Consider the following 13,581-nt stretch of genomic DNA (forward strand, 5'->3'; position numbering starts at 1 on the left):
TATATCCGTATAGACTAATGCAGGGCGGGGGGCCAAACCGGGGGAAATACCAGCGAGCACGTCCAGGGAAATGCCCAAAGGTAGACCCCTATGAGCCGGTAAGTATAAGCCTCACCCACGCCCTGTGTCACGGAATAACCCCAGCGGTCAGTACTCACGACTCCTTAGTGATCTGCCAATAAGCTGGTTTAGAGTTGCACAGCGGTCTGCTGCATAGTGATGTCCTTGCGTGCTCCAGCCGGAAATGAGAGAGGTAGATGAAAAAACAAGTGACGCCGCGGTCACAGCTCCTCCAAACAGCCAAAACGCATGTAGAAAAAATAAAAAACTTTATTGATTGAACAAGTGAACAACAGCCATAGTTAACCTCTGACGCGTTTCGTCCGGGTTACGGACTTTTTCAACCCGCGTCAGAAACGTCAGAAACGCGTCAGAGGTTAACTATGGCTGTTGTTCACTTGTTCAATCAATAAAGTTTTTTATTTTTTCTACATGCGTTTTGGCTGTTTGGAGGAGCTGTGACCGCGGCGTCACTTGTTTTTTCATCTACCTTTCTCTTGTGTAGTTTGACAAATGCAATCTAAAAAGAGTTTAGCTTTGTTCATGTGAAAAAAAAAAAACATATCAAAATATTTTTATAGTAGCAATTACTTTGCTGTACATTAAATTCTCTGAGATAACCATAGGGATACCGCCATTAGAGCATTTCAAACTTCCTTTACATGTTGTACATACCGTACAATAGACAATAGGCACTATTGGATTGAGTTTTTCTGGTAAATTCCTCATACTCTGCTTTAGAAAGATATGCTGGGGCAGATAAACTAAAGTAATTGTGAAATTAAATATAAACTTCATACAAATCTAATCATTTTATTTCATTAATAATACAGAAATATTGAATCATTACAAACGTACTTATAATTTATTCATAATTCATATTGTATTTTGCACTAATCGCTGACATATAATTGAAGTGTTCGCACGATACACTTATTGCTACACTTGTTTTGTTTTTCTTCTACCCTTTAGACATTCTGGGAAGCTGTGCACTATCATGTGATGTAACACTATGACAACGGGCAAATCCAGACTTGCCTGTTCCAACTACATTCTGTGGGTTGCGAAAAATAGAAAATTATTTCTTAATCAACTCTGAGAGAGAAGCACAGTGGGAGTTTTACTGTTTCCCTTGAAATGTCTTTAATATTTAATGGTTGTTTTGCCAAATCCATGTATTCCAGATGACACATTGGACTGGATTACGTTAATGATACTAGGCCTCGAGGTGCCTTAGGGTCAATACAAATGAGTGCACCATACAGTGCCTAAGGACTAAGGCCAACAATAAATATGTCAGAATGTGACTGGCATTTAATATTTACTAAGAAAATACTCTGTGGGAACTATGTATCAGATTCAAACTGGGCATTATCCTTTTAGATAGTAACACTTTTAGAGATACTTGTGGTGTGCATTGCGTTGTATTATTGTATTAAGGTATTTTGCTCATCTTGAGTTAGAATGCAGTTTAGAGAGAGGTTCTGGAAAGCTAGAAGAGGATTCAGGGACATGTTACTTGCCACACATGCAGGTTTTATAAGGCTCTGCTTTTACTATTTTCTCCCCTTTTTTCTGTATGAATAAAAAAAATTATGGCATAAACCTATGCTATTCAGCTAAAGATGTGTCAAACGTAAGAATCTTGGCTGACATGTTTTTGACATTCACTCAGATCCCAGTGGACAGAATAAGATCTGAAGTTCATTTCAGGAGGAGTTGAACACAGAGCCTGTGTTAATAAGAGTTGTATAGTATTAACTCGCCGGTTTCTAAATTAATAGAGTGAATGCACAGAAAGCAGATTGCAAACTACTTAAAGCAGCAGTCGACAGAAGAAAAAAAAATGATATATACATATATATATATATATATATATATACATATATATATGTATATATATATACATATATATATATATATATATATATATATATACATATATATATGTATATATATATGTGTGCGCAATACGATACCGTATGGAAACGAAATCAGCAGGCAGCACTCCAGAATTGAACAAACAAGTGTATATATCCTGAGCTGGGGGCACTTTCCGAGATAATCTACAGTGTCTCAACCTCCTTTGCCCCTACTATTCCCAAACATGCAATTTCTCCATTGTGTTGTCCAGGGCACACAATATGGCCGCCAGGGACTGCCTTGTTCATGCTGCCAATAGAAAGCTGCAGCATCTTCAGGAATGATGTGACCGCTTTCTAGCAGTGATCCTGTGGCCATGTTTGCTGTTTTTTGTGTATGTCAAACACCAACACAAAAAAAATGACAAATATTTGAGGAGCTGGAAGTCCCTGGAGGTTAGCGGATCAGAGATTTGCTTCTGGGAACCACCCCGTTCAGATACATTAAGGTAAATTAAATCAAAACGATTGGGACAGGCTTTAAAGAGCCTGTGATAAATGTAATGGGTGTAAACACCGCTCCTGTAAAACACTGTCCAAGATGAGAGTAAAACAAAGCTAAACGGTGTTAAATTACTCGGCTGTCTTTTTGGGGATTTTAAGCATATTTTGAAACACGTTTTTGCATTGATTCTCTTTCAGTGTGGAATGCAAGAATGTACTGTAGTATTGGACACTTTGGGATTAAATGGCCATACATTTTTGGTAAGTACGAAGTAATGTCCTTTCTGATCAATGTAATTTGCCTTTCTTAACGTGAGGATTGAGTTGATGTTATATACAAAGGGAAAACGCTGCTGGGAACCCCTTCTATGCTGGAAAGGCTACAGGATGTAAAAATATGTGCATTCATTTGTAGCATACGACACATGCGCATAGTAATAGTTGAATGTCTATGCTAGAAATACCTAGGGCCTATATATGCTCCTTATTTTTCTAGACAACGAGCAAGTCCTAATGCATTATACACATCAACGTTACAATTATTCACAGAGTAACACACTGACTTTCAAGGCCACAAATGCTCCTTCGTTCGTACGTACGTTAAAACCTTTTTACTTGCATCCTCTTTCACGTGCACTTTTTGTTCCTTAATTCACCAAAACTAGAACCAGGCTGGCACACAGCATGACAAAAACCGCCAGCATCCTGGGATAACAGGACAGGTTTATCATGCGTACCTGGCCATGACTTTGAAGGGGCACTGAATTTGGGTTTTTGTATTCCTGCAAGATCGTCAATCACAGTATTGATTGGCGGTGGCGGCAGCAGCAGCTGAGACTGTCACTTTGTGTGCCTTTAGTACCAGTGAGATCTCCGTTACATTGTAAATAGTGAGTTCATTTTGTTTAAATGGATTGGAAAATCAATAGCGAATACTCTGGAATACCAGCCTTATGTCAGAAGATTAATGACTAAATATATATATTGTGTATTAAGACACAAGAGTGGTATTGTTCCACACACAGCAGTTTTATTTTTCCCCCCACATTATCAGCGTATAGTACAGTACATATATACAACAGTGTGTGTGTGTGTGTGTGTGTGTGTGTGTGTGTGTGTGTGTGTGTGTGTGTGTGTGTGTGTGTGTGTGTGTGTGTGTGTGTGTGTGTACACAATGTATAAAAAAGCTTGTGCATTAACATATTCGTTGACATGCATATAGAATATATGTTATTGAAACATTGATCTTTCCCTATGTTATCTATTAATAAAAATTCTTGCTTCTTCCTCTATTTGGATATTTGACTAGCTATTGCAATTGGCTGTTTGCATTTACCTCATAGCGTGCTGCTAACAGCAGAGAACAGCTCTCTCTCCTCCTGTGGGGAAAGAACAATACCACAAACCACCAACGCATTACATTATTTCTGATGTTCTCTTGACCTAAAGTCTCTCCAAGGACCAGAGCGTATGAATAGCTGTAACACGTTTAATAGGTCACCTGTAGGTGGTTGATGCATTTTTATCAAGATCTGAAATAAGTATTTTGAAGTTTAGAAACATGGTAAGATGACACTTGATTTCCTCTGGCTACTCATTATTCAGTTATAAATGAAATATTATTACTCCCTTTTGTCTGATGTCGCTACAAGTTTGCACAGGCAAAATCTCCCTTTTCTTGCCTTTCCATCTCTTATTTGGTCACTGATGTGGACAGGGTAGCATAAGGCAGGGGTGCTCAACTCCAGTCATCCTATATATAATATTTACATATCCACCTTTAAGACCCAGCTTAAACCACATCTACTTATCGAAGCATATGAGTAGCTTTGTGGCCGATACTGTACACCTCATACATCGACCGTGGCCCCTTGCACGCACTTACCAGAACGCCCTCCTACTGTCTCTGTACGTTCTTCCTACCTACCAATTAGATTGTAAGCTCTTCGGGACAGGGACTCCTTTTCCTAAGTGTCACTTTTATGTCTGAAGCACTTCTCCCCTTTATGTGTTATTTGTATTATGTCTTATTTATATTATGTGTTATTTATATGATTGTCACGTATATTACTGCTGTGAAGCGCTATGTACATTAATGGCGCTATATAAATAAAGATATTCATACATACATACATACATACATACATACATGGGAGGGGGCTGTCCCTATCTCATTCAATGCCGCTGTAGAGTCTGAAGGGGTTAACTGCAGAGCCTGCTCCCTGGCTCCTGTTGTCCCTACCTCCTCTGATAATTGGATCCCCAGTGTCAGAGGAGGCAGGTCAGCGGGAGACAGTGAACTAGAGCAGCACCAGAGATAGGGACCTATGGAGGGAATTCTCTTTGGACCGTTTTTTGATGGGGAGGGTTAATCCTCAACCAGCTAATCTGACCACAATTTACCTCTGACCCCACCTCCAGAACACAGGGTAACATTGGCCAGTCTGGAGTCTAAGGCCGCGCCTATAGTGCCGGCGGCGGCAATGCGTGACGTCGCCGTCGCCGCAAGCGAAAGTTGTATTTCGCTTTGCGGCGGTGGCGCGGGCGACCAGGCTCCTGATTGGTTCAGGGGCTGTCACATGAGGCGACAGCCCCTGAAAAATCAAATAATTATGGCTACCAAAAATCACGTCGCCACATCGCTGTCACGCTTACTATAAGCACACGCGGCGGCGACAATGCATATGTTTTCAGGCGACGTCACGTCGCCGGCACTATAAGCGCGGCCTAAGAACGAAAACCAAATGCAAATCAGAGGCAGAAATATTTGGTTTTGGTTTAGTTTCTGCATCAAATTCAGGCCCATAAACCCAAACTGTGCCAGTTCGGGGGGCTTCAGACCCCAGGACTCCGAGCCCATCATTAGTTTAAAGAAAGCAATGCTTTATAAAATGTTGTTTCTATTTTCTATGTCAGCCAGTCGGGATTTCACCTTAAAAGCAGCAGCCCAAGCTGTCGTTTTTATTTAATTTTTTTCCCTTTAATATGTGCATCAATACAATCCACACAATGATAAGTCATTAGTTAAGTTGCCGATCGATCCGTTCTCGTGTAATTGATAAGCGAAGATTCGGCTCGGGGGTTCACTAAATGGTATTGAGTCAGTATCTGTGACTTTGTAAATGGTTGCTATAGAAACAAAAAAGGCTTGTTACATTATAATACATAAAAAATGTAATTCAGAGTTGTTGTTTTTTTTTTTAAATACTACAAGTATTTACTCATAGTACAGAACTGATTTATAGTAAAAAAAAAAAAAAAAAGGATGTTGCTTGGTCTGCAGTGTTAAAGACGACTTTCAAAAATACAGTAGGGCCCCGCTTCTCTGCGTTTCGCTTCTCAGCAATACGGCAGTACCAAGAAGGGGGCCGCCATGTCTGCACATGTGCAGAACGGGACAGCCGAGTTTGCGCATGTGCAGAACGGGGACAGCCGAGTTTGCGCATGCGCAGAAAGGGGGACTGCAACCCGAAAATCGCCCGTTCCGCGTTTTTTACTTTGCGGTGGCGCCAGGGAACGGACCCCGCCTTACAAGCGGGGCCCTCGTGTACACCGTTTCATTAGACCTTCCCAAATCCATTAGAAAAAGTAATGATTGATGTTTCATGTATCATTTATAATGCAGACAGGGGAGGGGATAATTGTCACTGGCATTGAAAATAAAGTTTTACGTTTTTCCAGAATTTTCGCAAACAATTCATAACTAATATGAAACAGAAGGAACAGGTTGTTAGACCAATAGTTAAAAGGCAAACAGTGGAAATAAGCTGTAAAAAGGCACAGGGTAGCTAATCATGCAACAAGGTCTAAGTACAGGCAGTCCTCATTTTACAACGCTTCGTTTTACAACGACTGGCTTATCCAACGCTATGCAATGCATACCTATGTTCATTTTTACAATGCCAAAATGGCTTATCCAACGCTCTTACGACGCTTTGCAACGTTGTTTATGTGTATACTATATATATATATATTATATTATACTATATATTATATTGTATTATATATATATGTATAATATTATATTATACTATATAATATATTATATTATGTATATATATATATATATATATATATATATATATATATATATATAATACAGTATATACACTATATAATTTATGTGTGTGCTGCATATCTTATTGCCTGCGTAAAATATTTGGTGTATTTTAGTGTTAAAAATGCCTTCAGGAACGGAACCTTTTACTTAAACAGTGTTCCTGTGGTAAAACGTGTTTCGCTTTACAACGTTTCGCTACCCAACGCCATTTTGAGTAACGCATTGTGTCGGATAACCGAGGACTGCCTGTACTGATTATTTTAGGTACATTCTGTACCACAGGATATTTTAAAGAGGCAATCCAAGTGCAGCGTTTTTTGTTTCATTTTTTAAAAATTATAATTTACATAGGATATATGAAATATATTTAACATTGTTCTATTTCTTAGTTATGCGGCAAAGAGAGAGAGACCACCATCTGACCTGTGTCCGACTCTCTCACAATATGAATATTTAAAGCGGCAATCCAAATTCACGTTTAAAAAAAAAATGTAATTAAAACCTTTTTTTTTTTTAAAATAGGATTGAAGCAGGGTGTCTGCAGAGTTGAACCCCATTAATCTCCCTCCTTCCCGAGATACAGACCTCCGTAGGAGGCGCCAGTACTGTAGCTGCTCCGGCTGGGTCCTGTGGGCCAATAGGAAGCCGTGGTGTCATCTGGTGTTGCTTCCTATTGGCCGTCGTGACCAGGACCTTTAACATGGAGAGGTACAGTACCGGCGCCCCCTACGGTGTGGAAGCACCGTCTCTGGAAGCAGGGGGTCCCTGCAGCTGAAATGAATGGGGTTCAGCTCCGGAAACCCCCAACTTCAAGCCTATGTAAAAAAAAATGAAATGACATTTTTAAAAAGCATCGCTTGGACTGCTCCTTTAACATTAAATTTTATCTATTTCAGCCACATGGTTTTCAGCCACTATACCACGTGCTGTTTTCCTTCCTATCCCACATTATTTTTCTACGCCGGTTCTCAACATTACTTTTTCTCAGCAACAATATAGTCCAACAGCTGCCCATACAGTGCTTGTCAACAGGGAACTTTTCTCAACAATTCCCAGGCCCCGGGCTTGCAGGGGCTATCTGCAATAAAGAGAGATGACTAATGTAAGCATTTGCAACACCAAGGAAGCATGAGCTGACCCACACTAACCTCCCTGGGGCTCTTTACGGATAAATATTTGCACTACATCCTTCTATTAGATCACCTGGTAGCAATATTGAAAAGTACATGTATTACAAATTAATAAACAGAAGTGAATCCCTGCGCTTCTCCCTTTGGGATAGCAATAAATGGGGATATAGATATATATATATATATATACATACAGTGTTCGACAAACCTATACATCTGCACGCCCCGGGCGAGTGGATTTAACACCGTGGCGAGCTCCTATTGGCCCAAGCAGCACACGTGGGTTTTTTTTACATTTTCCCTGCTCGCACTGCTGTTTAATTTCCCCCGCTCGCGCTAGAGGAAAAAAAAAAGCCGGGGGCGGGTTCATGTTGCTACAGGAGCTTACCCCGCCTACGGCTCCCTGAGCAGTGCGCTCCCTCCTCCCTTGCCTCTCTGATCACGTTTCTCCTCCCTGTAGCAGCCAGAGAGTGCCTCCGCAGGCCCCAGCATATCCCCAATGGCCCCCGCATATCCCCAATGGCCCAAGCATACCTCCCAATGCCCCCGCTTAACCCCAATGGCCCCCGCATACCTCCCAATGCCCCCCGCTTACCCCCAATAGCCCCCACATACCCCCAATTGTCCCTGCATAACCCCATTGGCCGCCGTATGCCCCCGCTGGCCCCCTCAAACCTCCGATGTCTCCCGCAAGCTCCCGATGTCGCCCGCAGCCCCCGATGACTCCAACATACCTCCGATGGTGAGCGGTACTCCCGGCGCCGTTTCTGGTAGTGTGTGTCTGTCAGTGTGTGTATGTGTCTGTCAGAGTGTGTGTGTGTATGTGTCTGTCAGAGTGTGTGTGTGTGTGTGTGTGTCTGTCAGAGAGTGTGTGTGTCTGTCAGTGTGTGGGTGGGTGTGTGTGTTTGTGTGTGTGTATGTGTGTGTGTGTATGTGTGTGTGTGTATGTATATGTGAGTGTGTGTGTCTGTCAGAGAGTGTGTGTGTGTGTCTGTCAGAGAGTATGTGTGTGTATGTGTGTGTCTGTCTGTCAGAGTGTGTCAGTGTGTGTGTGAGAATGTGAGAGAGTGTGTGTGAGTAGGATGACTGACTTGGTCTCTCAATCTCTCTCTCACCCTCTCTGTGTGTGTGTCGCTCTCTCTGTGTGTGTCTCACTCTCTCTGTGTGTGTGTCGATCTCTCTGTGTGTGTGTCGCTCTCTGTGTGTGTGTGTCATTCTCTCTCTCTCTCTGTGTGTCGCTCTCTCTCTCTCTGTGTCACTCTTTCTCTCACCCACTCTCTGTCTCTCTCTCACACTGTCTCACACTCTGGACCTGGATATCTTACTTACCCTATATATCTTAACTGCCTTAAACCTACACCGAAATAACCTGTACTGCTTACTTCCAGATCTGACTCAAGCTTCACACAGGAGACATCGGAATCCCCTCTAACCCAGAAGACAGGTGAGAAACACCTCCCCTCCAACATAGAACATTGCGGGAATGAGGTACCTGGACTGCGGATCAGGTAAGATCACACATACACGCACACACATACACACACACACACACACGTAACAAGGACTAATTGTAGTATAATGTAATACAATAAATAAACTTATGTCAAAAACTAATGTTGTTCTTACTAGGAATTTATTCAATTTATTTTATTTGATTTTTTTAAAGCGGGGTTGGTACTAGGTGGCGAGTTGATTTTTTGTTCGGCGAGTAGATTTTTGGGTAATTTGTCGACCACTGTGTGTGTGTGTATATATATATATATATATATATATATATATATATATATATATATATATATATATATATATATATATATATATATATATTTTTTTTTTTCTATATATGGTATTTGTTTTACAATTTAATAACACTTATAAAAGCACAGATTGTTTGTGAGGGTTGGCTTAGTAACAATAGAAGTGAGAGAAGCTGGCTCCAGGCCCGGTGTTAGGTACCTGTGACAAGTAACATTATGCATTGGACACCAGTGTTTCAATGAGAAATCCCAGCTACAGCACTCATGGGTTTTTTTACGCTCCATTTCTTTCACAGGATGAGAACCAAAGTGTCCTCTGGATCCGATTCGTGCTATTTTCAGCTATGCTGACCCCTGGTTACCAATATACTAACCGGTGAAGTTACCCGTTTTATAACTGCCTTTAGGCTCTAAAGCAGGGGTGGCCAACTCCAGTCCTCAAGTGCCACCAAGAGATCAGGTCACTGAGCCACCTGTGCTGAAGCAGGGATATGCTTAAAACCTGACCTCTTGGTGGCCCTTGAGGACTGGAATTGACCACTCCTGCTCTAGGGCAAACAATCTCAGATCAATAGAAAACCATATCATCAGTTGAGGCTTCCTGTTAGCCATTTCATTCTCCTTCAAAATCTGATAACTTCACCTGTGTGTATCTCACAGTCGTGGAGTTCCCCACAGCTGAGAATAGGACGATTCAACTCAGGAGATCACCTGTAAGGTCCCGCGCTGCGGGGACTCCAGCTCCCGGCATCCCCTTACCTTGCTCTTCTGCTGCCCCGAATCCCTGGCGGCGTTCCCCTGCCGTCGGCGTCATCCCCGCAGCTGCTCTCTCTCTTCCGGGTCGCGCGCGTCATCCTTACAGGCGCGCGTGGACCCAAAATCTCTTACCTGGTGCCCTGAGCCTGGTCCCGCCTCCTCCTTGCGGGCATGCGCACTGGCGCACTCCCCAGTCCCAGCTAGACCAGGTCCGCCCCCAGGCTCCTCTCTCCTATCAGGGTTAACCCCTGGACCGCACCTCCGCCCCTCCCTTTCCCCTGATAGGCCCCTGCCCACTATTTAGTCTGGTCTCCCCATTCTCTCAGTGCTCTGCATAGCTACTGTACCTTGGTGCTGTCTGCTTCTGCTTGGCTCTCTTGTTTTTCAGTCCCTGTTCCTGTCCCTGGATTCTCTGCTGACCTCCCTGGATTTCGACCTTGGCTTTGGACTTTGACCACGCTGCTTTCTGGACCCCTCGGACTTGGTTATTGGACACTCTACCACGCTGTCTTCTATACCCCTTGGACTCGGCAAACGGACCCTCAACGACGCAGCTCTCTCCTCTCCTCGACCCAGGCTTACGGACACCCTACCACGCTCCCTTCTCTACTCCAGGACCATTGGCTCACGTACCCAACCCTTCTACGTCGGATTTGGCAAGTACCGAACTACTTCTATTTTTGTTCCCCGGATCAGCAGCGCCACTTCCACACTCCGGCCGCGCCCCCGTTTACTGTTGGTTAGGTGTGTGGTATTTGTCCTTTCCACCTCAGTCCCGGGGTCTCGTCTGGTTTGTGGGCAGGCCGAGCGTTACATCACCCCAGTTTAATCCTGTTTAAAAAAAAAAAAAGGAAGGTTAGTTATGGGAGATTTTTGCCTTAAGTTTGTTCCTTTTCATGCTGTACGTGCAGCACAGCTAGATCAGAGGTTTCTGGTATGTTAAAGGCTGCTGCAAAGTTCTGTTTATATGGCAGTGCTGAAAAATTGAAATGAAAAGTGCAGTTGGTTAAAACGTAGTAACAAAGAAACAGCATTTATAATGTTAAAATCCGTCTTTTTAGATCAATATGACTACCCATTATTCTCTGTAATGCAGACATGTGGCATTTGATCTGCATGTTGATTCTGCCACTAATTCAGTCAGTTGTGTCTCCAAGAAACTTCCTCTGTTGGAAATATTTGTTCTACCGCTGTTTAATATAAAAGTCACTTGTTTTTACCGTGTGAGCTGGCAAACTCACAACCAACAGATGGGAAATGTTTATTTAATCCCAGCACACTCCCTATTAACATTCGTTGTTATGGTAATTACAATTGAAATGCTACCACCACAGACAAGAACTTTATGTTTTAGAGATGGGGAATATATATTATGCGTCCAAGGAAATTACACTTTTAAATTCACCAATGTTTTATACAACAATATTTTTGATTACACATTTCTTTCAATTGTGTTCAAAGAGAAATGCTGGATGAAAGGTTTTGACAAACACAGGAAATCAAAGCATTCAAATAATTAGCAATCAATCTGAAAAAGATGAAAAGATCAGCACTGTTATTCATTTCTAAAATATTAGGAAATAACGGGGGGAAAAAGACACAAAAGCCTAGTTTTCAGTCAAACTTCAGATAAGGTGTGATTTTAAAAGATAGAGGAAAACCTGTTGTAGTTTATGTCTAAGTACAGTATGAAGTTGTATCTAAAGAAGCACTTGTGTCCAGATGCACTAAACTCCGTTAGGCTATTTAGCATAATGTTAACCTAAATAAACCCACACAACCCCTGCAAGCCCAGAACCCGAACCACTCTATATGTAGTTTGTCAAAAGGAGTGCTACTGGGATTGTGACCTCATGTATATATAGCGGGGTCCCCCTTACCTGCCCAGAGGAGGGGGAGCTGCCCTGCATTGGTCTGCTGGTGCCGCCGGTGGTCAGGTGCTCTGTCGAATCAGGAGCTGGAGAGGAAATTGCAGCTGCCATCTTTTGGTTGGCGCTGCATGCATTTCTATGGGACTGTGTGCTGCGGTGGCCATTTTGAGATTGGCGACGCTGGAAGGGAGGGCTTTTGGAGCAGGATTTCCTCTGCGGACGGAGAGCCCACGAATCAGTCCTGAGGGAGCCAGCAAGGAAAACGGACGGATCCATGGAGCAAGTAAGCCCCTGGACTAGGCAAGAACTTTGCCCTAAGGCCCCAGTTAGGCCCTGATCCCTACTGAGAGTAGTATTGTAGGAAAGGCCCTAAATAGGGAATCTTCCTCTTAGGGATCCACAACCCGCTCCACCATGACATTGGACAGCCATTCAAGCGGCGACTTGCGGCCTCCGGATGAGACTACCACCTGTAAGTGGAAACAAAAGAAAACAGCGCACAACGCCAAATAGTGAAGCAAGTTCAACAATATAATTCAAATTAAAGGGGTAATATATCAGCGTACATAATAATGGTTGGTTAAGTGCATTTAGTGTGTATCACACTGTTTACCACTCGGCAGCTGCTGTCAGGAGAGTCAGGTGCTTGCTTCTCTCAGCTAGTGCCACTCCGTTGGTTCTGGGACAGGGCGTCAGTCTTTTGCTCCCAAGGGGGTTTCCCTTCAAGCAGCCAGGTTCAGCTGAAGGTATTGGTGCTCAGTGAGATCACTCCGGCTTCCAGGCCGTCTGGAGCAGCTCCTGTAACTCAGCAGATGGATCCTCTGCACGGAGGTTAGACCGCAGCTTGCAGGGGCACACTCGGCGTGCCACGATGCCGCTCCGTCGCGGGACGCTGTGTGATGACGTCACTGTCTCCACAGCAGTGATGGAATCGGCAGGGAGGTGATACAGTCTCTCAGAGTCTCTCAAAAAGGCCCAAAACAGCACACAGGATTGATAAAATCAGGGCAAAGCCAATGAATAGGCAATAGCCAATATAAGCAAATATAAGGCAATAGAAAATAACATCCAACGCGTTTCGTAGAATTAACTACTTCTTCAGGGAATAATTAGGCCATTACCCAGAGGTCTTATATACCTCACAAAGATACCTTATTGGTTGACCAATTAAGAATAAACCAATCAACCAAAATAGGTAATGGTCAGTGTGATAGGGAAGATGTGTAATTTACTTTTAAAACAAAAGCAAAAAAGACGGTGCAAAACAGCGCTACAAAACATAAACCCCTATGGGACAATTAATAGAAATTGGCAGCCAGACAACAGCTGACTGTACAGTCAGTAACACATGTAAAAGGAAAAAAGACAATGTCGGCGCCAAACAATAATAATAAATCAAACCATATAATGAATTGTCCAAATCAAAGTCCTTGGATGACAAAGGTGGGTAGGCAATTGCAAACTCTCTCCAGGACGTGATGTGGTATATGAAAAACAAAAAGAAATAATTATAGTGCAGTATGCCAGTATATAGACATAAAAACATATAACACTAACAACATAAAACATACAAGACAGACT

At 42.7% G+C, this 13,581-nt stretch overlaps 1 protein-coding gene across 7 annotated transcripts in view; it reads left to right on the forward strand.

The window, feature by feature from the left end:
- BLNK (B cell linker) overlaps nt 1–13,581 on the forward strand; it is a 183,045-nt gene that overhangs the window by 8,996 nt on the left and 160,468 nt on the right. For all 7 annotated transcript variants that reach the window (XM_075612716.1, XM_075612719.1, XM_075612720.1 and 4 more), the window contains exon 2: nt 2,625–2,687. In XM_075612716.1, the coding sequence (XP_075468831.1) occupies nt 2,625–2,687 (63 nt within the window). The remainder of the gene's footprint in view (nt 1–2,624; nt 2,688–13,581) is intronic.

This window comes from Ascaphus truei, chromosome 8 (genome assembly GCF_040206685.1).
Source record: "Ascaphus truei isolate aAscTru1 chromosome 8, aAscTru1.hap1, whole genome shotgun sequence".
NCBI lineage: Eukaryota > Metazoa > Chordata > Amphibia > Anura > Ascaphidae > Ascaphus > Ascaphus truei.